The sequence below is a fragment of the Hemiscyllium ocellatum genome, assembly GCF_020745735.1.
Source record: "Hemiscyllium ocellatum isolate sHemOce1 chromosome 27 unlocalized genomic scaffold, sHemOce1.pat.X.cur. SUPER_27_unloc_3, whole genome shotgun sequence".
In the NCBI taxonomy this organism is placed as follows: domain Eukaryota; kingdom Metazoa; phylum Chordata; class Chondrichthyes; order Orectolobiformes; family Hemiscylliidae; genus Hemiscyllium; species Hemiscyllium ocellatum.
Genome location: NW_026867498.1, coordinates 3,033,630 through 3,060,283, shown reverse-complemented (window position 1 = coordinate 3,060,283; position 26,654 = coordinate 3,033,630). Strand labels below are relative to the sequence as shown.

Genomic DNA, 26,654 nt, shown 5'->3' with positions numbered 1-26,654 from the left:
GAATTTTGAGGACGATTGTCTACCAGATGTACAGCACAGAAATCGTCCCTTCGGTCCAACTCATCCATGCTGATCAGATATCCTAAATCAATCTAGTCCCACTTGACAGCACATGGCCCATATCCCTCTAAACCCTTTCTATTCATATACCCAGCAAGATGCCTTTTAAATGCTGTAATTGTACCAACCTCCACCACTTCCTCTGGCAGCTCATTCCTTACCTAACACCACCCTCTGAATATAAGGGACCTTTTAAATCTCCCCCCACCCCTAAACCTATTACCCTCTACTTCTGGACTCCCCCATTCCAGGGAAATGCCTTGTCTATTTATCCTATCCATGCCACTCATGATTTTATAGAAATCTGTAGGGTCACCCCTCAGCTTTTGGTACTCAAGGGAAAACAGCCCCATCCTGATCAGCTCAAACCCTGACAACATCCATGCCAATCTTTTCTGAACCCTTTCAAGTTTCACAACATCCATGACATCCTTCCTACAGCAGAGAGACCAGTACTGCACACAATATTCCAAATGTGGCCTAACCAATGTCCTGGACAGCTACCACGTAATCTCCCAAATCCTGTACTCAGACGATTGGGAAAGTTTTCAAAACCCACAAAAGACAACCGGGAAAACATTGAGGTATCAACACCGGAGGAAGTGGAGAAGGGAAAGGAAGCCAAAAGTGCTGGAGCCAAGGCAGAGGAAGAACACAGGATGCACAGCCGGCTTGAAGCTGCATGTGCTGTTGCATTTACTTGTGGAAATCGGGTGCATTGTGAAAAGGAAAACAGAAAAGATATCTCCTCCTCCCAATCTCTGTCCTCCTCACCTGGGAATTAAGTCCCATACCTGAGTTGACAGGGTCTGCTCCCTCCCTGGATTCACTCCCGTTGCTACAAGTGAACAGGTTTTCCCGCCCCAGGGTTTGCCCAGACGGAGGAATTTTCATTCAGTGTCACTTCCGCGTTGTGACGTCACGGAATTAGCGGGTGGGCGTGGCCAGGTCGGGCGCACGCACTGCGCCTGCGTTGTCCTGCACCGATTGTTAATATCCATTCGCTTCAGAGAATCCCCACAGAGTGGGAGCAGGCCACTCGGCCCAACAAGTCCACACTCTCTTTAAATCTTTCCTCGGTGATCAGTAATTCTCCATCGCCTCATCTGTACCATCTTGCCTCATCAACACATAAGCCTCATGGAACAGCATCATAAGACACAGAACTTATATCAAAAGATCAGTGTCATGCAACTGATAGAATATATTGAACAAACTTAGATAGTCTTCATCTCTTAGAATGGGTGCGGGCTTTGGTTCATTAATATGTAACAATGTTCTTGAGATGACTTAAGGTTTTATTTTTAAAAAATCTCCGCTCAGACAATGCATTAAAGGTGTGAAATTTGAGTCTGTCAGTATTCCAATCTTGAATCAGACTGGTTCTGTTTCCAAAGTCGGAATTTGTAGAATATTACATGGATTGACTGCCTGCAGATTGTGTGCTTTTTGAACAAAATTGAATGTGTCTGCAAATATAATACTGCCAATACAATTTCAACCCATAGAGTAGTGTGTGTGTGTGCATGAGAAAGTGAGTGTGGGTGCATGTGAGTTTGTGTGTGAGTGCATACTTGGGAAAGTGAGAGTGTGATGGAGTATGAGGCTGCAAGTGTGAGAGAGTGTTGAGGGGTGTGTGTGTGTCTGCCTGAGAGATAGAGTATGTGTGTGAGAGAGACGCTTAATAAAGGCAAGGGGTTGTACAGATAATGGTTGGGCTATGAGTCGTGTTGTAGAACAGACAGACATGGTTGGGGGGGGTGGGGGGGTGTTCAGCAGATAGTTCTTTGGAAGTTGCATCACTGCTAGACAGGGTGGTTAAGAAGGCATCTCGCAACATTGTCTTCATTGTCCACACCACTGAGTATAGGGGTTGGGACATCATGTTGAGGTTGTATAGGATGTTGGTGAGGCCACTTACAGAGTACTGAGTACAGTTCTGGTGGCCCTGTAATAGGAAGAATACTGTTAGAGAGGGTTTAATAAAGATTTACCAGGATGTTGTAAGGACTGGAGGGTTTGGGTTATAAGGAGAGGCTGGGACTTTATTCACTGGAGCACAGGAGGTTGGGGGGTGACCTCATTGAGATTGATAAAATCATGAGTGGAGGTAAGGTGAATAGCAAATGCCTCTTGCTTCGCGGCAGGGAGCTCAAAACTCGGGGGTATTTTTTTTAAATGTGAGGAGAGAGATTTAAAAGGAACTGAAGGGGCAAACAATTTGAAAAAGGGTGATTTGCATGTGGAATGAACTTACTGAAGATGTGGCAGTTGCAGTTACAGTTACAACATTGTGGTAGATGCAGGTACAGTTACAGCATTTGGATGGGTACATGAATAGAAAGGCTTAGAGGGAAATGGGCCAAATGCTGGCAAGTGGGACTGGTTTAGTTTGGAATCCTGGTGGGTACGAACGAATTGGAGCGAAGTGTCTGTTTCTGTGCTGTATACCTCTATTGAAACCAGTAGAATTCTGAAAGGGGCTTGACAAGATAGATGCAGATAAAATGCCTCTTTGTGGGGAGCGTCTCGAAGTCCGACAATGTGGAAGTAGGCCATTCAGCCCATCTATTTCACTCTGGCCCTCTGAACAGTATCCCACCCATACTCAACCCCTTACTCCGTATTTCCCATGGCCAATCCACCCTAACCTATACATCCCTGGTCACTATGGGTAACTTAGCACGGCCAGTTCTCCCTGTTATAAGTGAATTTCTGTCTAGGCTTTCTGAATCTCCGGAGAATAGTTCCTGACACTTGGCTAACTATTCTAACTCTAGGGATCTGATTCAGAACAACCGGGTCCTGCCTCCGAACTCTGGCAACCGCGGACTGTCCTTTAACCCTTGTGTCAAGGGAGACTGTCCGCAAGGTTAAGTTCAAAAAGGCGAACTCCAAGTTGACTGGTATCAGCCCTTATCCCCACCGACTATCACTTCTCCAGTGGCAAATCGAAATACTGCGAGACACACAAACGGAGCAACAGATGTTTATTCAATCTTCGAAGATTGGGCGAGTTCCAAAAAGGACTTCGGAAATCGCAACGGGAGATTTTACAGCACTAATACTTATACATTATTTTTCCATTCAAATACATTGGTGATAATTTCATTGGTTTAAACATCTCACGCTATGGATTTTTCTTACATTAAAATCATTAATGACAATTCCATTGGTTAAAGCATTTCACGCTTTTCTCTGCCAATTTCTTTAATTAAAATGTTATATTATTTTACAATTTCTGCTACTAGTTATAACATTTATTGATGTCATGAAAAGAGCTTTCATTGTATTTTGCCCTCTGTGTCTAACTGAAGCATTCCTTGGTTTCTTGCCCAAGGTTACCATGTTCCTGGCATAACAGAGGTGACTTCTAGTTGATGCTTCATTATGGCCTCGTCGATCATTAGTTTCATAATTTAGCTTTTATTCATTAAACCTCAGTTTTAGTACAGTGAGTGTGTGTGTAGGTGTGTGAGTGAGTGTGTGTGTATGTGTGTGTGTGTGAGAGAGTGAGAGTGTGAGTGAAGGGCTTATGCTCGAAACGTCGAATTCTCTATTCCTGAGATGCTGCCTGGCCTGCTGTGCTTTGACCAGCAACACATTTGCAGTGTGAGAGAGTGTGAGAGGTGTGTGTGTGTGAGAGAGGTGTGTGTGTGTGGTGTGTGTGTGTGAGAGAGGTGTGTGTGTGTGTGTGTGTGTGTGAGAGAGGTGTGTGGTGTGTGTGTGTGTGTGAGAGAGGTGTGTGTGTGTGTTGTGTTGTGTGTGTGTGGTGAGAGAGTGGTGTGTGAGAGGTGTGTGTGTGTGTGTGTGAGGTGTGTGTGTGTGTGTGTGAGGTGTGTGTGTGTGTGAGAGGTGTGTGTGTGTGTGAGAGGTGTGTGTGTGTGAGAGGTGTGTGTGTGTGTGTGTGAGAGGTGTGTGTGTGTGAGAGGTGTGTGTGTGTGTGTGAGGTGTGTGTGAGGTGTGTGTGTGGAGGTGTGTGTGAGTGTGGTGTGTGGTGTGTGTGTGTGTGTGTGGGTGTGTGGGTGTGTGGGGTGTGGGTGTGTGGGGTGTGTGGTGTGTGGGGTGTGTGGGTGTGGGGTGTGTGGGGTGTGTGGGGTGTGTGGTGTGGTGTGTGGTGTGTGAGGTGTGTGTGTGTGTGAGGTGTGTGTGTGTGTGTGTGGTGTGTGGGTGAGGTGTGGGTGAGGTGTGTGTGTGTGTGTGTGGGTGTGTGTGTGTGGTGTGGGTGAGGTGTGTGGTGTGTGTGTGGTGTGTGTGTGTGTGGTGTGTGTGTGGTGTGTGTGTGTGTGTGTGTGTGGTGTGTGTGGTGTGTGGTGTGTGAGGTGTGTGTGTGTGTGTGTGTGTGTGTGGTGTGTGGTGTGTGGGTGGTGTGGGTGAGGTGTGTGGTGTGTGTGTGGTGGTGTGTGTGTGTGGTGTGGGTGGGTGTGTGGTGTGTGTGTGGTGTGTGGGTGAGGTGTGTGTGTGTGTGTGTGTGTGTGTGTGTGTGTGTTGTGTGTGTGTGTGAATGCATGAAACTGCAGAAATTACATTAACCATATCAATTCCCCCTGTCTTTTTATTCAGTCTGTAATTTTTGCAACATGATAATAGCTTGTCTATTCCAATCAGCTTCAGTATCGTTTGCATCTGCTTGTAGGTGAATGCCCACTACTGAATTAGGGTCACTTTTCATCAATGCAGTCTCAATAAGGCAGGTAATTAGACCACGCAGACAGGGAATAATACAACAGCCCAAAGCAATTAAAACACCGATTACTAACAGAAGCGTAATCACCACTGAAACCATCACACCCTTCCATTTACCGAACCACTGCTCTAGCCAGCTAGTCCAATTAGTATTTACACCTGAATTCTCAGGAATTTCATCAGCCAGAGCCTGGAGACCCTCCAGGGCACGGGTCACTGAGCCATCAGGGGCCGTATTATTTGGAATGAAAGTACAACATTGAGGACCTATCATAGTACAAACGCCCCCTTTTTCAGCTAAGAGCATGTCCAAGGCTAGCCTATTTTCCCAAGCCATACGACTGGTTGCATCCATTTGTTCAGCCAAACCCTTTACTGCCTCTTTAGTGTGGTTAATAAATCGTGCCTGGTTATAATAAATGTAATTTATCCAATCCACATTCTTATTAATCGTAACCCACCAGAATAGGGATGACTCAAAGCCTGCTGAAGTCTGGTTACGAGCTTTAAACTCATCAGGCACTCCCCTAGGGACCCCTATTGAATCAAGATAAATCCCTTTATCAAAAGAAGTGGATAGCAGTGATCTCTTATCTCTTCCTTTTTTCCCCAACTAACTGTTCTCTTTCAAATGCCAGGGTGAATGGTATTGCCAATTGTACAATTGCACATATCCCCTTCCAATCAGGGGGCAGGGTGGGTCTCAGTATATTCCCTCCACAATACCACCACAGATCCGCTCGGGGAACGTTTAAAGAGGAGTAATTTCTTCCTTCCACTGCTTCAGTAACATTTTTAATCACCGAACACAATCTCAGCTCCCCCAAATCAATAGATCCATCCTGTCTATAAACACACGATGTGTGATTCCCAACAGTGGCAGAAAACACAGAGGGAGCTTGCCTCTTATGTCCTTTTAAGGAAGAGAACATCAAAGACAAAGAGGCACAATTCGGATTTTTCCATGCAGTCTCATCTTGATATAGGGCTATCATGCATTCCATGCCCTGTTTGTTTCGCTCCCACCCGAGCGGAAAGGGAACTACCTGAGACACTGTCCTACCGGAGGCACATGCATAGCAATTGCTTTTGTTCAGACTTTTTACAGTATATTTAACCCATTCAATCCAGGCATTTGTTTATCCATATCCTGTTTCTATTTCAAGAGTCTGTCTCAGGTCTTTAACCTCTATAATCTGCAGTGACTTTGGATCAGTGTAAGGGGTTAAAGGTTGCAGTTTAGAATCAAGGAATCCCAAAGGCTGTCCCTGTCCGACGCCAATTCAAAAATAGCAGCCCACAAAACGCTTCCCATACACTGTCATCTCTATCTTTAAATCTTTACTAAGGAGTTGGGACCCATTTTTATGGGGAAATGAGTCTTCAGAGGAAGCATTTTTAATGGTGAGATATATATATAGGATGACACTTCCTGTCAAAACAGTTTAGGGCTGGGCTAAAGGGGGCTCTATGGATAGTGATGCTAGGCGGTGGCTTTTGCAGTTCGGTAGGGTGTGAAGAAATATCTTGGAGGAAAGATATTCCCTTTGAAACTCTACATCTGGGCATTCTACTTAGGCTGCAAGCATCAATTTTTATAACTTGTGGAAATTCCGAAACAGAAATCATTAACACAACATCTGAAAAAGATATATGAGCAAAACTCAGAAGTAACAGGAATAGCAGCATAATTCTGACTAGTGCTAAGAACTTAAACAATATATCAAAGCACAAAACAAGATTAACATACAATTCTGAAGAAACAGTCCCCGCACTCACGTCGCCATAGTATAGTCAGTTAATCAAAGTCTGTTCAGTCTGAGTTATAGTGGGTCACGTGTTGATTCGGCTGTCCAGACTCCTTTCTTAACTGGAGAGGTGACTGGACATTTGCCAGCTTTTCTCCGCCGTTCAATGGTGAGGAGTACTAGGAACGGGCCGTCCCACACAAGTTCGAGAGTTAACTGTTGTCAGTGTTTGATCAAAACCCCTTCACCGGGTTCAATAGTGTGCACAGCGAAATCCAGAGGTGGTGTCTGAGTCAGGAATCCCTGGTGGAGTAAACGAGAAACAGCGAAGCCCAGGGTCTCAACATATTTACAGATACACATCTTGTGACTCAAGCTCTAGGTGATAAACACTCAAACATTCATGCACTAACGAACAGATGACTTTCAGCCAGAAACACAACAAAATGTAATAGCTTCCGTTCTCTCTCTGTAGGTCCTCACACACAGCCAGTCTCTCTCTCTCTCTCATACGGTGTTGGTCTCTCTGTCTATGTCTGCCTGTCACTGTCTCCTGTGTCTGCGCATCTGAGCTCATAGCGACCTCCCCTCGACCATCAGGTCTTCAAGTGCTAATTCTTTTCCCCAACTATCTCCACTCGCAGTCTCCAGTACTGCTGGGCAGTCCCCATGTGGCAGATCTTCCCCCCCTTTTTCCCGGAGGTCACTGCTCTACATATGGAACTGTTCAGGGTCGGTTGTCAGTAACACTTTAATTCTTTCAAGCACATCGCAGTTGTCAAATGTAATGTTTTCCCTGTGTCTGGGCGCATCCGCCCCCGGAGCTCCCGCTCCCTACCTACCGTCTTTCAATGCAGCCCTACGCGCCGTATAGCCCCCACGAACAATCTCAGCGCAATACAGTCTACTTACTGTCTCAACGTCCTGAAACTCACTCTCAAGTTACCCATATTAATTCACATCTACCCTCAGAGTTTCTGTTCCCCCCTGTCTTATCAGCAGCCTATTTCTTTGTACATCTGTTCCGGAGCCACTGCTCCCCTGCCTCACTGGCAGCCTATCTCTGTGTGTAACTGGGTACATTTGCCCCTGGAGCCCCTGCTCCCCTGCCTTATTTTCCTGAAGGTGGATACCACCCCTCATGTCATGTGAATTTGGAATTGTTCTAACTTATTACTACCTTGCACTCAATCTCATGAATGGTCCTCCTTTCCATAAGAAGTCAGCCGGATTTGAACATGCTCCCACCTCTATCTTAAGGTCCTCTCTATCTAAGAGCACTGCCTCATATTTCAGGATTCGGGAGTCTGTGAGCCATCGTCCCGCTTTTTGATTCAGGATAGTGCGGACTTGGTGAGGAGTAACCACAGTCAGTGGTGCTCCAAACGTCAGTTTCTGGCTTTCTTCCACTAGCTTAGCAGTGGCTGCTACTGCTTGTACACATTCGGGCCAACCCCGTGAAACGGGGTCTAGGATTCTGGAGAGGAAAGCTACAGGTTTTCTATGCCCCCCCCCCCCCCCATTCTTGAGTTAAGACCCCAAAAGCTGTCCCGCTTTTGGCATTAACAAATAGTCTAAAATCTTTATTAAAATTTGGCAAGCTCAAAACGGGTGCTGTAACTAATTTTTCTTTTAAAGTTTCAATCAGCATTTTTCCTTCTGGGTCCTATTTAACCCTGTCCGGAGCTTCTTCTGTTAGCTGTAGATATAGCTTTTTTGTAAGAATAGCATAGTCATCTATCCAGAGTCTGCAATAACCCAGCAAACCCAGGAACTTTGAGTTCTCTTTTAGTTCTGGGTAATCCTAATTCTACAATTCCTTTTATTCTTTCAGGGCTTATTCTCTTCTGTCCCTGACTGATTAGATGTCCTAAATATCTGACTTCCCGTTCCACATACTGTAGTTTGTTCTGACTAACTCGCAATCCCTTCACTGCAAGGTAGTTTAATAAATCATTGGTTCCCTGCTGTGTGTCAGTTTGGGTGGGACCGGACAACAGGAGGTCGTCCACATACTGAATTAACTTTAAAGTTGGTCTTAAAGTCAAGCCCTCAAGAACTTGTTCTAGGATCTGTCCAAACAAGTTTGGTGACTCGGTAAAACCTTCAGCTAAGACAGTCCACCTATACTGCTGTTTAATCGCAGTATCAGGGTCCTCCTTAAGTTCTAATAAAATCATATCATGAGAAAAAAAATAACGTTGAGTATTCATAAAATTACAATCAAAAATAGCGCACTGAATCAAATGACAAACAACAAGTTTCACACATAAAACCATTAACAAACAGATGAATTCAAGCCAGAGCACAAAGTGTTAAACTGCTTGTTAGCTGAGAAGCCTTTTTTTAAAAAAAAATCCATACACAAACACAAATTCTCACATCCACAGAGACTTTTTTTTTACAATCAAATTTACACACACAAAGACACACATAAATCTTCACCAACACAAAATTCCTATCGGGGGCCGGCCCACAAAGACATAAATATTCAGATTTAGATAACCACCTTATTTATCCGACTCCTTTTGTCTTTCATACAGTCCTCCCTTACTACTGCTACCATTATTTTAGCCTTCCGTTCCTCCGCCATTATGTCTCTCTATACAAATACTTTCTGAACCTCCTGTAACAACTCCGACTCATTTCTACCGTTCCCGTTCTCTATCTTCTGTAACTTCTTCTGGATATCAGGCCATGCCTTTGTCACGAAGTGAACCTTTACCATCCGTCATCCTGTTTCCCCATCTGGGTCTATACCCGAACATTTCCTAACCGACTCCCTTAATCTGTGTAAGAATGCACAGGGAGACTCGTCCTTTCCCTGCCTCAGGTCGAAAACCTTGGCTAAATTTTGTTGTTTGGGGATGCAAGTTTGTATCCCTTGGATTATCAAATTTTGCATGTCTAACATATTATTCCACCCTTCTATATTGTGGTGGTCCCAGTTAGGGTTCTGAAGGGGATATTTGTCTTCACCCCTAACCATCCCCCTCTCATGCCAAATTGTCCGGCAAGCTTAATACCGGCACTGCTACTAGTTTTTTTTTAATCTCAATTAACACTTTCCCTATCCAGTATCCCCATATAAGTCTCCTTTCTCCCCAGTAAATAGTATATTCAAAAATAGACATTAACTCAGCCCACATATACAGACTGGGCCTCAAAAATTAATTTGTTCTGACAATCCTATCGGATTCTCATCCAGGACCGTCATTTCCTTCTAAATGTTCCGACCTCCCCACTGGTGAGGGGGTCACACACAAACCCAATCTCCTTGTCCCCTATCGGCACTTTAGTCGATACGTTCTTCCTTTTTTTAAGAAATATTGCAATGTTCCTAGCTTCTCATATCCTCAAACACCAATTTATTAATTCATGCTTGACTAACTTTAAAGCCTGTTCCTAACTTGTAAACATATTTATATATTTACGTCCATTTATTCAGTATTTAATATTTAAAATGTAAAATGCATACAGTTCCCAATTTTGAAATCCACTGTATTCACCCAGATTTAGTACTCTAATTTAGATCCAAAATTAGTTTTCTGATGTACTCCTGACCAATTATTTCTCAATTACAATACTTTAGGTCGTAAAATAATCAGAGCTGTCTTACAATAATTTGTCAATTCAAGTTTTAAAAAAAATTCTAATGGCCGAATCCAAGGTCTCAGATAATAACCATGGAAGTTATCGTCTTTTTTTTCCCGACAGTCTACTGTTGAACTGAAACTACAACTGTCCTTCACATATTGAAAATAAATCATGTTAAGTTTACATAAAGATCACATTTAAAACAATCCTGGAACTCAAGCTCCAGTGAATAAAACTTCCTCATTCAATCACCAACAAACCAATGTGCATTCAAACCGAATCACAGAGGGTTAAATGTTTTGCGAGCAGTTCTCGCACTCTCTCTCTCTCTGTTGGTCTTACTGCAAGCTGCTGGTAAAAAATAAACTTCAGTTGTCTTATATAATTTGAGTTTAATGGGGCTACAACAAATCCTGTGGTCCGTTCCCCAAACGGGACCTCCCGTAGGGGACACAGTCTCACTACTTCTTTATCACCTTTTCCCCTCATCTCTCTCTCCTTTAGTCGTGCAGATCTCCTTACCTCCTCAGCCCCTGCTGCTGTGGCTTCTACGTCCCATTCGCCAGATCCCCTGGATCCCGCTCCTGATTCTCCAACGGCCACTGCCGTTGTTCCTCCTGAAGAGCATATGGCGGGGGTGCCACAGGCGGGGGTAAGTTCTCTAACACTTCCCACTTACTCTCATTCAGTGGGGTTAAAGGATATAAGGGTACTGGGGTTGGAGCAGTTGCTGTCAGGTTCCCTACCCAACATGCAGCATACTCGCTCTCCTTTAAACCTGGATACTGTTTATTCTTTACATAATCATTTAAAATTTGACAAACCCAATCCTCGTCCGATCCAAATTTTGGCCAGATCACTGATGGCGGACGGGATGGGTTCTTTTACCCAAACAAAACAACAGTATTTTATCATTTCCTAAGCCCCGACTTTCGTAGGGACTCCAATTCCCCAATTTTCGTCCCAGCGGACTATTAAGGGAAATCTGTGGGGTTTCGTCTTCCCGTTCCTTTTTAGACCTGGAACCTCGGCCACCCATGGTTGGTCTTCAGGCTAACCTACACTCTGGTTACTCAATTAACCCCGGTTACCTGTCACGACCACCGAGTCGACAAGGCAGTGTACCCTTCCCTACTGTGAAAGCCCCAAAATACCAGAGAAGGTTCTTACCTTGATCCTGTGCACGGAGTTGTCCGACTCAAAGTAAAAAATCACCTTTTTACTTTTCGAAGCTTCAACCTTTTTACTTTAATGCGAGCGCCACCTATTCACATCGTTTGCTCAAACATCTGTGTGTGTCACAGTGTCCCAGAATCATTCAGAGCCTCCCGTGGGAGTTCTGTTTAGGATCCCGGACACGAGCCCCCAAATTTGTTATAAGTGAATTTCTGTCTAGGCTTTCTGAATCTCCGGAGAATAGTTCCTGACACTTGGCTAACTATTCTAACTTTAGGGATCTGATTCAGAACAACCGGATCCTGCCTCCGAACTCTGCCAACCGCGGACTGTCCTTTAACCCTTGTATCAAGGGAGACTGTCCGCAAGGTTAAGTTCAAAAAGGCGAACTCCAAGTTGACTGGTATCAGCCCTTATCCCCACCGGCTGTCACTTCTCCCGTGGCAAATCGAAATACTGCGAGACACACAAACGGAGCAACAGATGTTTATTCAATCTTCGAAGATTGGGCGAGTTCCAAAAAGGACTTCGGAAATCGCAACGGGAGATTTTACAGCACTAATACTTATACATTATTTTTCCATTCAAATACATTGGTGATAATTTCATTGGTTTAAACATCTCACGCTATGGATTTTTCTTACATTAAAAATCATTAATGACAATTCCATTGGTTAAAGCATTTCACGCTTTTCTCTGCCAATTTCTTTAATTAAAATGTTATATTATTTTATCTTCATGTTCTATTAGTTATAACATTTGTTGATTTTTGTGTATGTCATGAAAAGAGCTTTCATTGTATTTTGCCCTCTGTGTCTAATCGAAGCATTCCTTGGTTTCTTGCCCAAGGTTACCATGTTCCTGGCTTTACAGAGGTAACTTCTAGTTCATGCTTCATTATGGCCTAGTCAATCATTAGTTTCATAAGTTAGCTTCTATTCATTAAACCTCAGTTTTAGTACAGTGAGTGTGTGAGTGAGTGTGTGAGTTATGTGTGAGGTGTGAGGTGTGTGTGTGTGTTGTGTGTTGTGTGTGTGTGAATGCACGAAACTGCAGAAATTACATTAACCATATCCATGTTAACAAGGCTTAGTGCACAACCTGCTTTACAAACCATTCTCAACAGGTCCTGCCCCTTGAATGACTGAGGAACATATACATGCTGGTGCATAGTATCCTTCACTAGTATTTACACACTACCCTCAGCAATTGCACAAGTAACAGCAAAGGGCAAACAGCACAAGGATTAAACACACAGTGAGGGGTAAACAGCACAAGGATTAAACACACAGTGAGGGGTAAACAGCACAAGGATTAAACACACAGAGGGGTAAACAGCACAAGGATTAAACACACAGCGAGGAGTAAACAGCACAAGCGCCAGTAAAAGCAGATGGAAAGTGAGTGTAAAATGTGACTATGACAGGACAGGCCCCACATTCCTTCCCCTCCGTCCCCCCCACAACCTGCCTCACCTTTCACCTCCCGGGCCCAGTACCTTCCAGGTGGCCCCATAGTTGACACAGGGGCCGCCCCACGACCAGTAGAACTCCACCACCCAGGCGCCCGACCAGTTCCCAAGCAGGTCCTTAACCCCATCCGCCTCCAGAATGTTCACCGGCTCCTGGCTGCTGTACAGCCGGCCGGTGTGGCCGTGACACAGCAGCTGCGCCAGGAAGGCGGCGGCGGCGGCCAGTGCCGGGTGTCTGCCCGGGCCGCACGGCGCCATTTTCCTAACGGCCGCCCTCCCGCCGCTTCCTCGCTCGAGCGACTTCTCCTCCCAACCGCCTTCGCCCCCGCGTGACGTCTGCACGGGGGGATGGGCGGGGCCGGGGGAGCCTCACCGTCACCAAGCAACAGCCACCTCGCGCTACAACTGCTCATTCACAAAAACAAACTCTCCTGTCTCGCTCTGCAGCTGCAGGGGGGGACACTGCCACGTTTCGAGGAGCCCTGTCTACATTGGGAAAGCTCACCGCTCCATTTAAACACATATTCCCACATCCCACTTGCCTGCATTTGGCCCATTTCCCTCTAAACCTTTCTATTCATGTACCCATCCAAATGCTGTTTCAATGTTGTCACTGTACCTGCATCGACCACATCCTCAGCAAGGTCATTCCACATGCAACTCACCCTCTTTCAAAATGTTGCCCCTCCGCTTCCTTTTAAATCTCTCTCCTCACATTTAAAAAAATGCCCCCCTTAGTTTTGAGTTCCCCTACGCTAAGCAAGAGCCATTTTCTAGTCACCTTACCTCCACTCCTCATGATTTTATCAATCTCAACGAGGTCAACCCCCAACCGCCTGTGCTCCAGTGAATAAAGTCCCAGCCTCTCCTTATAACTCAAACCCTCCAGTCCTTACAACATCCTGGTAAATCTTTATTAAACCCTCACTAATAGTATTCTTCCTAATACAGGGTCACCAGAACTGTACTCAGTACTCTGAAAGTGGCCTCACCAACATCCTGTACAACCTCAACATGATGTCCCAACCCCTCTCCTCAGTGGTGTGAACAATGAAGGCAATGTTGCAAAACGCCGCCTTAACCACCCTGTCTACCAGTGATGCAACCTCCAAAGAACTATGTACCTGAACACCCCCACCCCATGTCTGTCTATTCTATAACACGACTCATTGTCCGATCATTATCTGTACAAGTCCTTGTTTTAGCAAAAATGCAACCCTTTGCTTTTAATAAGCCTCTCTCTCACACACATACTCTCTCACTCAGACAGAATACACACCCCTCAACACTCTCACACTCGCAGCCTCATACTCCATCACACTCTCACTTTCCCAAGCATGCACACACACACTTCTGCGCACACACACACAAACTCACATGCACACGCTCTCATTCTCTCATGCACACACACACACACACACACACACACACTACTCTTTGGGGTGAAATTGTATTGGCAGAATTATATTTGCAGATACATTCAATTTTGTTCAAAAAGCACACAATCTGCAGGCAGTCAATCCATGTAATATTTTACAAATTCCGACTTTGGAAACAGAACCAGTCTGATTCAAGATTGGAATACAGACAGACTCAAATCTCACACCTTTAATGCATTGTCTGAGCGGAGATGCCTTTCTTTTATAAAACCTTGTCATTTCAAGAACATTGTTACATATTAATGAACCAAAGCCCACACCCATTCTAAGAGATGAAGGCTATCTAAGTTTGTTCAATATATTCTATCAGTTGCATGACACTGATCTTTTGATATAAGTTCTGTGTCTTATGACGCTGTTCCATGAGGCTTATATATTGATGAGCTGAAAATGTGTTGCTGGAAAAGCGCAGCAGGTCAGGCAGCATCCAAGGAGCAAGAGAGTCGACATTTCGAGCTGAGAGACTTGGGTCTTTTCTCATTGGAAAGAAGGCGGTTAAGGGGGGATTTGATAGAGACATAAAAGATGATGAGAGGATTTGATAGGGTAGACAGAGAAAGACTTTTTCCTAGGGTGATGACGTTAGCTTGTACGAGGGGGCATAACTACAAATTGAGGGGTGATGGATTTAAGACAGATGTCAGAGGCAAGGTCTTTACACAGAGAGTGGTAAGGGCGTGGAATGCCCTACCTGCTAAGGTAGTCAACTCAGCCACATTAGGGAGATTTAAACAATCCTTAGATAAGCGCATGGATGATTTTGGGATAGTGTAGGGGACGAGCTGAGAATAGTTCATAGGTCAGCGCAACATCGAGGGCCGAAGGGCCTGTTCTGCGCTGGATTGTTCTATGTTCTAAACTTAGTGCAGGAGGCTGAAAGAAATGAGCAGCTTTAAAACAAAAACCTCTTGGAGCTCATAGCTTTCAATGAGAGTCTGAGCCCGGTGGTAAGTTCAGGTAACCTTTATTGCAACCCAACTTTGTTACAGTTTCAGATCCCCCCAGCAAAGAGGCAGAGAAAAAGTAGTTGCTTTTTGAACAGCTCAAGGTGAAAGTGCACACACCACACCTCCCCTGTTCCCCCCATGCCCCCCACCCCCCTCACTGTCTTTACTATTGGTCAGCACCAAGCTGTCCCTTTGAAATTGGATCCTTGGTACAGCCATAACCCGGAGGAAGTATTGCCTCACTCAGCAATTTCAACCCATACCCTGTCTCCAAGTAAGTTTCTCCCCGCTCCTTTGCCAGGAAGGGGAAGTGTAGAGTCAACCAGACTGCTGTGGGTCTGGAGTCACGTGTAGGCAAGACCGAGTAAAGGATGCAGCTGGAACGACTTGAGTGTATCCTTTCCCACAATGGCAGTTCTCTTCCCTAACAAGGGAGAGAGGGAATCAGATGGGGCCTTTCTCCCCCTACCACCCCCTCCCTGAAATGGTCTCATCGTTAGATTCCGAATTCCACATTTCTGACCGAATACCAATTCTGCCATCTGTCGTGGCGGGATTCAAACCCGGGAGTCCCCGGAACCGGGTTGATAATCCAATCGATAATGGGACTCGGCCGTCACTCCTTCAATCCCCCTGCGATGGCACGTGAACTCGCTGGTGCGTCCGCAGGTTGGAGGAGCAGGTGAAGCCCTTCCCGCACTGAGAGCAGGTGTAAGGCCTCTCCCCGGTGTGGATCCGCTGGTGGGTCAGCAGGGCAGAAGATGTGCTGAAGGCCTTGCCACACTCGGGGCAGCTGAACGGCCTCTCCCCGGTGTGGACACGCTGGTGTCTCCGCAGGGAGGAAGATCTGCTGAAGGCCTTCCCACACTCGGGGCAGCTGAAGGGCCTCTGCCCCATGTGGACCCGCTGGTGGCTCCGCAGTTGGGAGGAGCAGATGAAGCCCTTCCCACACTGAGAGCAGGTGAACGGCCTCTCCCCGGTGTGGACACGCTGGTGCCTCATCAGGGTGGAGACGTGGGTAAAGGCCTTCCCACACTCGGGGCAGCTAAAGGGCCTCTGCCCCGTGTGGACACGCCGGTGGGTCAGCAGGTGGGAGGACTGGGTAAAGGCCTTCCCGCACTGAGAGCAGATGTACGGCCTCTCCCCGGTGTGGACCTGCTGGTGGATCAGCAGGGTGGAGGATCTGCTGAAGGCCTTCCCACACTCAGTGCAGCTGAAGGGCCTTTCCCCCGTGTGGACCCGCTGGTGGGCCAGCAGGTGGGAGGAATGTCTGAAGGCCTTCCCACAGTCGGTGCAGGGGAATGGCCTCTCCCCGGTGTGACCGCGCCGATGAATCTCCAGGGCAGACGGGACACGGAAGCCTTTCCCACAGTCCCCACACTTCCACGGTTTCTCCACAGGGCGGGATTCCTCGGGTTTCTCCATGGCCAAAGCTTCAGCTGCACACAAACACGTGTAGAGCCCCTCCCTGCCGTGAAATTCCCTTTCCAGGCCGTATAACTGTTTCAGGCTCCTCACACAGTGCGCTGCAACAGTGGGGTCTCTCGTCCAGTCCCACTGATGCTGAAAACATACTCAGACAGGAACCAAAAAGCTTTGATTCCTCTCTCAGAAATCACGGTCGAAAATCTTTGCTGGCCCCAGTGGACTGAGTGACTGTTAGACATTGACATCAAAGTGAGGACCGGAGATGCTGGAGAGTCAGTCGAAAAATGTGGCACTGGAAAATCACAGGGGAGTCAGGCAGCATCCGAGGAGCAGGAGGGTCAATGTTTCGGTTATAAGCCCTTCATCTGTTGATTTTAAAACTTCCCTCTTCAAATCTTCAAAAGTTCTGTCAGAATAGATTACAAAAGTCATCACTGTCAGTGCAGGGTAGAAATTCTGAACAAGCAATTCTTTTCTTTTGTTATTCCACAAAATTGAAAGCACCATCCCACTCTCCCTCCCCCTCTGTTCTCACTCCGCTCTAACTAATTCCCCTGAAGGTGCTGATTCAGGATCTTACAGGGACAGAAAAAGCAAAAATGTCAAGACTGACATCTCTCTGAACTTTGGATACCTCCACATGAAAGTTAATATCTTTCCCAACACTGGGATCCTGCTGAGAGTGAGCAGGTCTGATTTTGGGAAGCAAAAAAAAGTGTGTCAATTCAGGGTGAACCTGCCTCTCAGCTTCTTGAGCAAGGACCAGACACAAGATGGTTAACGTCCCCAGGAAGGTGGGAGCAAAATGAGACGTCAAGGCATTAACGCCGACATTAGAGAGAAAGTGAACCTATTGACGTGGCAAAAGTTAGTGGAAAGCCAGAGTCATAGAGATGTACAGCACAGAAACAGACCCTTCTGTCCAACACGCCTGTACTGACCAGATATCCTAAATCAATCTAGTCCCATTTTCTGGTATGTGGCCCATAGCTGGGGTCATCCCCACCCCCTGTCCTGAGACCTTGATGCCTCCAAGCTGACCCTCAAAGTTTTAGTTTGTTCCTCCATTCTTTCCCAGTTGTCTTTTGTAGGTTTTGAAAACTTCCCCAATCCTCTGAGTATAGGATTTGGGAAGTTATGTTGTGGCTGTACAGGACATTGGTTAGGCCACATTTGGAATATTGTGTGCAATTCTGGTTTCCTTAGTATTGATAAGATGTTGGGAAACTTCAAAGTGTTCAGAAAAAATTTACAAGGATGTTGCCAGGGTTGGAGGATGTGATCGATAGGGAGGCGAGGGCTGTTTCCCCTCAGCGTTGGAGGCTAAGGAGTAACCTATAAAATCATGAAGGGCATGGATAGGATAAATAGACAAAGACTTATCCAGGGGAGGGGGTTGGGGGGAAATGAGTCCAGAACTAGAGGGCATATGTTTAGGGTGAGGGGAAAAGATACAAATGAGATCTGAGGTGAAACTTTTTCACACAGAGGGTATTACGTGTATGGAATGAGCTGCCAGAGGAAATGGTGGAGGCCAGTACAATTGCAACATTTAAAAGACATCTGGACAGGTGTATGAATAGGAAGGGTTTGAAGGGATATGGGCCAAATGCTGGCAGTTGGGATGAGATTGGGTTGGGATATCCGGTTGGCATTAACAGGTTGGATCGAAGGGTCTGTTTCTAAGCTGTACATCTCCATGACTAGTTGGACCACTTCCCGCTCCTCTGCCCTTGAGCCCCAGTTTTCTCATTTTCCCTCCCCCCACCTTGTCTCAGTCCCAACCCTCGAACTCAGCACCACCTGCCCAACCTGCAATCTTCTTCCTGACCTCTCCACCCCGACCCCCGACCCCCTCTCCCACTCCGGCCTATCAGCTTCACCTTAACATCCTTCCACCTATCGCATTTCCAACGTCCCTCCCCCAAGTCCCTCCTCCCTTCCTTTTATCTTAGCCTGCTTGGCACACTTTCCTCATTCCTGAAGAAGGGCTCATGCCCGAAACGTGGATTCTCCTGATCCTTGGATGCTGCCTGACCTGCTGCACTTTTCCAGCAACACATTTTCGGCTCTGATCTCCAGCATCTGCAGTCCTCGCTTTCTCCTCTTGCTAATATACCACTTGCCTTGCTGATTGCTTGCTATACCTGTCTGACAAATGACAGTGACTGGTGTAGAAGGATGCTGAGGCCTCTTTGTCCATCCACACATCATTCCTGATAAAGGGCTCAGGTCCAAAATGTCAACTCTCCTGCTCCTCGGATGCTGCCGAACCTACCGTGCTCTTCCAGTACCACGATGATTGACCCTGATCTCCAGCATCTGCAGTTCTCACTTTCTCCACATTCAAATACATCTCCATTTAAACAATGCACTTCCTTTTTGCGGTTTTTTTTCCACAGCCAAGGCTATAACTTCATATTGTGGTACTGCATTTGCCATTGCGGTCTTCTCTATATCGGAGAGCGAGTGCAAACTTGGGGAACGATTCGCTGAGCATCGCAGCTATGCCCGCAGAGGGCGACCAGACCTCTCAGTAACCACCCATTCCAATTTCCTTCCCACCCCCTTTCTGACATGACCATCTTTGGCCTCCTCCATTGCCACAACAAATCTAACTGCAAATTGGAGGGACAACTCCTCATCTTCCGGGCAGCCTGCAGCCCGAAGGACTCAACGATGAGTTTTCCAATTTCAAAAAAACCTCCCTCTCCATTCCCTGACTCCATTCCCATCCCCGCCCTCCTCCCTGCCACCAACAAGATTCATTCCTCCGATTGACCAACCAGGTCGTACCCTCTAACTGTCTTGACCTTTTCCCACTTCATCCCCACCCCCTTTTCTCTGCAGCTTCTGCACCCAGCCCCAGCCCTGAAGAAGGGTTACAACCGATTCGTCGACTTCTCCACCATCTGATGCCTCCTGCCTAACTATTTTGCCAATTGAGATACAGACCTGGATCAACGTTTCCGGAGTCTGTCCCTGCCGAATTCACTCTTTCCTTTCAGTTGCTGCAAGTCAACAACTGAACCCCAGAATGAAAAAGAAATGGAAAAGGGGGCGAGATAAGAGAGTGCCGTACTCACAGATCTGGGACAGAGGAAGGAATGTGCAGTCTGGGTAAAGCTCTATCTTTATTCAGAGAGAGAGGATCAGGAGCTGCAGCTTGAGAAGTTCAGAGTCCAACTTCCGCATTCAGACAATGGGCTGACTCTGATTGGCAGGAGGACCAGACTCCTTCCAGTCCTCCAACATTGCCTATTGGCCAACCAAAAAAAAAGTCTCGCGCCTTTTTTGCGTCCAGCAATGAGCATGCTCAGTGTTTTGCTGACACTGGCCAGCATGCGCACTGCGTTGCTGACACCAGCAAACATGCGCAGTATGCTCTCTGGGGATGTTGGTGTTCCTGACAGATTTTAAGTGTCCAAATGCCAACGGGGTGAAAAGATAGAGCCACAATTTGTTTTGCCTTTGGCTCGATATTTTATTCCTTTTGCATTTTGTGTGGCTGCTCAACTTTTGGATGTCCTTTCCCCTTGTTGTGGGGGCAAGGCACCGAGATCAGAACTGGAGGGCATAGGTTTAGGGTGAGAGGGGAAAGATTTCTGAGGGTTCTAAGGGGCAATCCTTTCGCACAGAGGGTGGTATGTGTATGGAATGAGCTGCCAGAGGAAGTGGTGGAGGCTGGTACAATTACAGTATTTAAAATGCATCTGAATGCGGATATGGATAGGAAAGATTCAGAGGGGTAAGGGGCGACATGCTGACAAATGGATCACTAGATTAATTGGGACATCTGGTCAGCGTGGACCGCAGGGTCTGTTTCTGTGCTCTACAACTCTGAGTCTATCTTTAGATAGTGTGGAAAATAAAGAGCATGAAAGCATGGGAAGGGTTAGAACATGGAGACTACTGCCAATTTGTTGCAAAGGATAGTGGAAAGCTCTTACACCAATTAGCAGAGTAAGGTTGAGGCTGAAAGGTCACTATGGCAAGATGAGATAACAGTCAGTAAAGTTAGCCTCACCTGCTAAATATGATTGACAGGATTGGAACAATAAATATTTGGGACATGACATCAAATATCTAATTAATAATGAGTAGAGTCAGCCTGCTTGAGACTATTGATAATAAATATCTAATCATGACATTAGGAAAATATTAAGTAGGGTCTGGAATGCAAGACCGTTGTTGCAAAAGCTGACATTAAATCTCCAACTGTGACATTAGAATAACATTAAGTAGAATGTAGGAAAAACTGTGAGGGCACAAATAAAGAGATAATGGGAACTAACATCACTGGTTATTGTGTAGCTAGCGTGAGGAACTTTTGATTAATATAGTTGGACATGCTAACAAACACACTGCTCAGCTGGAGAAAACACTGCCTCCTCTGTCCAGGAATAAACGCTGGAAAGGTTGTATTGTTCCTATGGAGGAGGATGGTCTCTGGCTACACTCTGATATCTATCAGCTAGTAAATGGGGCAGAACTATGGAATTTAATCTCCAGGCATTCTGCGAAATTTAATAAGAGAAGGAAGGAAGTAATAAATAGTAGATCCCTACAGAGTGCTGAGGAACAAAGGGTCTTTGCTGTCCAAGTTCAGAAATCCCTGAAGTTATCAGTATAGGTCAAACTGATTGAACAGCCTGCAGGTTGTGCATATTTTGAGAAAAATAGAATGTATCTGCAAATATAATTCTGCAAATACAAATTCACTCCCATGGATGTACATGTTTATGTGTGTGAATGAGACAGAGTAAAGTCTATTGCGTGCTGTATATCCCGATGTCTATTTGATAATGGATGCTTTAATTCTGCTGGCGTAAATATTTTTATAAATCATAGCTGTTATAAATCATAAGTCCCAGCTCGGACTACACTGTGTGTCTGGATGGTTGACAGGCTGGGGATTGTGGCTTGGGTCTTAATTGACTGAATGTTTTATTGTTCCAGAAGGTGTAGGGGTGGGGGTCAAAGCTTCAGCAGAAATCCAGCAGAGCAGAACAGACCAATATCTTACTCTGTGGGTACAGGGACATCAGAGGACAGAGAAATCAGGACCTGAATCCAAGCTAACACTAGATTTCCCTGTGATCAGTGCTTTGATGAGCAGCGCCAAGCCTCTACCTTCACCTCGCTTCCCATTTGACTGTCACCTTGATAGTCAGGATGCAATCCTTGTCATCCTGAAGCCATGCCTCTGTAAGGAGTCTCAGATCATAATTATTCTCTTCAATGTGTGCAGTCAATTTTGTTACAATGCACCACACATTCAGATACATCGTTTTTAGTTTCACGTTTTGTGATCTTCAGAATCCGGTTTTGATTGCTGGTACATTTACTCACCTTGTCCCTTTCTATCGTTTTCTGATGTTCATTTTCCACATCACTACATTGCTCACCGGCCTTGATTTGGATTGGCCATGCTAAATTGTCCATAATGTACAGGCATGTGAAGGTTAGATGGGGTAGCCATGGGAAATGCAGGGTTAGAGTTTCATAGTAAAAGAAGTAGTAGTTGGCCATTTGGCCCATCGAACCTGCTCCACCATTCATTATGATCATGGCTGATATATGCGTCATCTGAGATCCTCCTCCCTGCATTGTCCCAACTACCCTTAATTCCCATACCATGCAAATACCCATTCCACTGTGTTTTGAATATTCTTAATGAAGATGCCTCTACTGCTTCCTTGGGCAGGGAATTCCATAGATTGACTACTCTCTGGGAAAAGCAGTTCCTCCTCATCTCTGTCCTAAATCTACTCTCCTCAACTCAAGGCCTGGTCTCATCCTGGGTAGGGTAGGGTAGGGTAGGGCTTCATCCCCACCGTGCAATAAATTCCCACTTTCCACCAAACTCCCAGATGTACTCACTCACTCAGTTGCTGTCTCACAAACGAAATACTTCATTGTAACGTCTTTTGCTCCCAGTAAGGGCAACCCATCTTGGAAAGCTGCTCTGAAAGTCCAACCAGACTTCTGCATTCACCAGAGACAATTCCCGGATAACAGCACAGAAACAGACCCTCCAGCCAAACACGTCCATGCTGACCAAATATCCGAAATTAACCTGGTCTCATTTGCCCAGATATCCCTCTAATCTCTTCCTATTCATGTACCCATCAAGATGGGTTTTAAATGTTGTACCTGTTCCAGCCTCCACCACTTCCTCTGGCAGTTCGTTCCATACATGCACCACCCTCTGTGTGAAAAGGTTGTCCCTCATGTCCCTTTCCCCACTCACCTAAAATCTATGCCACTTTAGTTCTGGACTCTCCTACCCTGGGGAAAGACCTTGCCCCTTATAAAGGTTAAACCTCAGCGTCCGATGTGCAGAAAGTGAGACCTGCAGATGCTGGAATCAGAGTCTAAAAGTGTGGGGCTGAAAAAGCACAGCAGAACAGGCAGTATTGGAGGAGTGGGAGAGTCGACATTTCAGGCCCGAGCCCTTCATCAGGAATGATGCATGGATGTACAAAGGGGCCTCAGCGTCCTTCTCCACCAGTCATCAGACAGATGCACAAGCAATCAGCAAGGCAAGTGGTATATTCGGAAGATGAACTGGGATTAGCAGTGGGGATGTCATCCTGCAGTTAGGGGGTCATTGAATATATCCAATGCTGAGTTCATCTGTTTTTTGAACCACAGAGTGAGGATTTTTATGTTGTGCGGATGAGGTTTTCTTTTTTGTTGACAGTGGTTTATGTGTTGGATGCAGGTACAATAACCACGTTTAAAGTGGAAGGCATGAAAGTTTTAAGACCACGACAGAACAGTTAGTTAGACAGCACAGAAACGGACCCTTCAGCCCTACTATTCCATGCTGACTATGTTTCAGTGCCACTTGCCAATGTTTGGCCCATATCCCCCCGCACCTTTCCTATTCATGTACTTATCCAAATGTCTTTTAAAGGTTGCATCTGTTCGTGCATCCACCACTTCCTCTGGACATTCATTCCATACATGAACCACTCTCTGTTTATGAAAACCTTTTCCAGATTCTGTCCACTTCGTGGATTCATTTCCCTTTCCGTTCGGTTGGTGCAAGTCAAAAATTGAAGCCCAGAATGAAAAAAAAATGAAAAAGGAGTTGAGAAGAGAGTGGTGTACTGGCGGAGTAAGGAGGTTGCAGTCTGGAACAAACTCAATCTTCATTCAGAGAGAGGAGCAGAACCTTCCGAAGCTCGTGTTCCAGCTTCTGCATTCAGACAACAGGAAGGCTCTGATTGGCAGGAGGACCTATATCCTTCCGGTCCTCCAGGGCTTCCGATTGGCCCACCAAAAGAAAGTCGCGATGCGTGCGGCGAGGAGCACGCGCAGTATGCTCTCTGGTGATGCTGCTGTTACTGACAGAATTTGTGTCCAAGTGCCAAGAGAAGTAAAAAAAAGGGGAGATCCACCCTTTCTTCCCCCCTGTGATATTTACCTTTCCTACACGCCCCATGACTTTATAAATCGAAATAAGGTCACCAGTCAACTTGTGGTCGTCAATCGGGTGACCAGAAGTGTACTCAGTACTCTACACGTGGTCTCACCAATATCCTGTACAACCTCAATGTGATGTCCCAATTCCTACACTGAACGGTGTGAACAATGAAGGCAAGTGTGCCAAACGCCTCCTTCACCACCCTGTCCAGCAATGATGCAACTTTCAAAGAACTATGTCCCCGATTTGGAGATGCCGGTGTTGGACTGGGGTGTACGAAGTTAAAAATCACACCACCATTGTCCCCCCGAGTCTTTCTCTCACCCCACCCTCTGTCCAGCACCCCCAGTCTTTCTCTCACCCCACCCTCTGTCCCCCCCAGTCTTTTTTCTCCTATTACCATGAAATTGGTTCCGACTGTTGTCGTGGATAAAATGTAGAGAACGACCAGGAGACGCAGAGAGTTCTTCAAGAAGTAGGTCGTTTATTTGCAAACAAAAAGACCATGACACTCGAAAAGCAGATTCTCGAATGCCCACAAACCTCAGGGTCTGCAGTTTTAAAATATCTTTTTTTAATCATGTTTGTGTTAGCTTATCAGCATGTCCAACTATATTTATCAACGTACCTCAGTCTAGCTACACAATAAGCCAGTGATGTTAGTTCCCATTATCTCTTTAGTTGTACATTCTACTTCATGTTATTCCAATGTCTCGGTTGGAGATTTAATGTCAGCTTTTGCAACAACGGTCTTTCATTCTAGACCCTACTTAATATTTTCCTAATGTCATGATTAGATATTTATTGTCAGTAGTTTCAAGCAGGCTGACTCTACTCACTAACAATTAGATATTTAATGTCATGTCCCAAATATTTATTGTCCCAATAATGATAGTTAGCAGATGAGGCTAACGTTACTAACTGTGTTATCTCATCTTGCCATAGTGACCTTTCAGCCTCAACCTTACTCTGCTAATTGGTGTAAGAGTGTTCCACTATCCTTTGCAACTGTAGTGGACAGCGAAGAGAGTTACCTCAGATTACAACAGGATCTGGACCAGATGGGCCAATGGGCTGAGAAGTGGCAGATGGAGTTTAATTCAGATAAATGCGAGGTGCTGCATTTTGTGAAAGCAAATCTTAGCAGGACTTATACACTTGATGGTGAGGTCCTAGGGAGTGTAGCTGAACAAAGAGACCTTGGAGTGCAGGTTCATAGCTCCTTGAAAGTGGAGTCACAGGGAGATAAGATAGTGAAGAAGACGTTTGGTATGCTTTCCTTTATTGGTCAGAGTATTGAGTATAGTAGTTGGGAGGTCATGTTGCAGTTGTGCAGGGCATTGCTTAGGCCACTGTTGGAATATTGCATGCAATTCTGGTCTCCTTCCTATCGGAAAGATGTTGTGAAACGTGAAAGACTTCGGAAAAGATTTACAAGGATGTTGCCAGTGTTGGAGGATTTGAGCTATGGGACAGGCTGGGGCTGATTCCCTGGTGCGTCAGAGGCTTGGGGGGGTGCGGTGACCTTATAGAGGTTTACAAAATTATGAGGGGCATGGATAGGATAAATAGGCAAAGTCTTTTCCCTGGGGAGTCCAGAACTAGAGGGCATAGGTTTAGGGTGAGAGGGGAAAAATATTAAAGAGACCTAAGGGGCAACCTTTTCATTTAGAGAGTGGTACATGTATGGAATGAGCTGCCAGAGGAAGTGGTGGAGGCTGGTACAATTGCAACATTTAAGAGGCATTTGGATGGGTATATGAATACGAAGGGGTTGGAGGGATATGGGCCGGGTGCTGGCAAGTGAGACTAGATTGGGTTGGGATATCTGGTCGGCATGGACTAGTTGGACCGAAGGGTGTGTTTCCATGCTGTACATCTCTCTATGACTCTATGAACTGGAAATGGTCTCCATGCTCTAACACTTCCCATGCTTTCATGCTCTTTATTTTCCATACTATCTAAAAATAGAGTCACAGAGCTGTAGAGCACAGAAACAAACCCTTCAGTCTACGTCGACCAGATGCCAGCATGTCGTCTCTTATCCCTCTGAATGTTTCCTATTCATATCCCCATCCAGATGATGTAATTGTACCAGCCCCCACCACATCTGACAGTTCATTCCATACACATACCCCCTCTGTGTGAAAGGATTGCCCCTTCGGAGCCTCAGAAATCTTTCCCCTCTCACCCTAAACCTGTGCCCTCCAGTTCTGGTCTTGGTGCCTTGCCCCCACAACAAGGGGAAACGACATACAAAAGTTGAGCAGACAGACAAAATGCTAAAGAAATAAAATATCGAGCCGCCAGAAAAAAAAATTGTGGCTCTTTTTTCCCCTGTTGGCATTTGGACACTTAAAATCTGTCAGGAACACCAACATCCCCATAGAGCATACTGCGCATGTTTGCCAGTGTCAGCAACGCAGTGCGCATGCTTGCCAGTGTCAGCAAAACAGCAAACGAGGAGCCCTGTCTACATTGGGAAAGCTCACGGCTCCATTTAAACACATATTCCGACATCTAACGGAACGGCCTCTTTGCTAAAGGGGGAAATCTGCATTTTAAAGGGACATGGACATTTTACCGGGTATTTCCGCAAATACAGAGATGTAAATGGACGAGATTACATTTCAAAGGGATGTGGCACATTCAAAGGGATATCTTAAG

General features: G+C 45.8%; 2 protein-coding genes across 2 annotated transcripts in view; both read right to left on the bottom strand.

Moving 5' to 3' along the window:
• Window positions 1–6,520: 6,520 nt before the first annotated feature.
• LOC132808046 (sulfhydryl oxidase 1-like) lies at window positions 6,521–13,036 on the bottom strand. The gene is made up of 2 exons (XM_060821961.1): window positions 12,743–13,036; window positions 6,521–6,797 (listed from the first exon to the last, which is right to left on the bottom strand). Exons 1-2 carry the CDS (start codon window positions 12,994–12,996, stop codon window positions 6,788–6,790), a joined length of 264 nt encoding a protein of 87 aa, XP_060677944.1. The 5' UTR covers window positions 12,997–13,036; the 3' UTR covers window positions 6,521–6,787.
• Window positions 13,037–15,291: 2,255 nt separating this feature from the next.
• The window catches only part of LOC132808060 (zinc finger protein 420-like), a 53,518-nt gene continuing 42,155 nt past the window's right edge, over window positions 15,292–26,654 (bottom strand). Inside the window, exon 4 of the mRNA XM_060821971.1 lies at window positions 15,292–16,516. Within this exon, the coding sequence (XP_060677954.1) occupies window positions 15,749–16,516 (768 nt within the window). The 3' untranslated portion in view covers window positions 15,292–15,748. The remainder of the gene's footprint in view (window positions 16,517–26,654) is intronic.

Coding starts and splice junctions, on each gene's coding strand:
- LOC132808046 (XM_060821961.1), bottom strand. CDS start 12,996: ATGGCGCCGTGCGGCCCGGGCAGACACCCGGCACTGGCCGCCGCCGCC.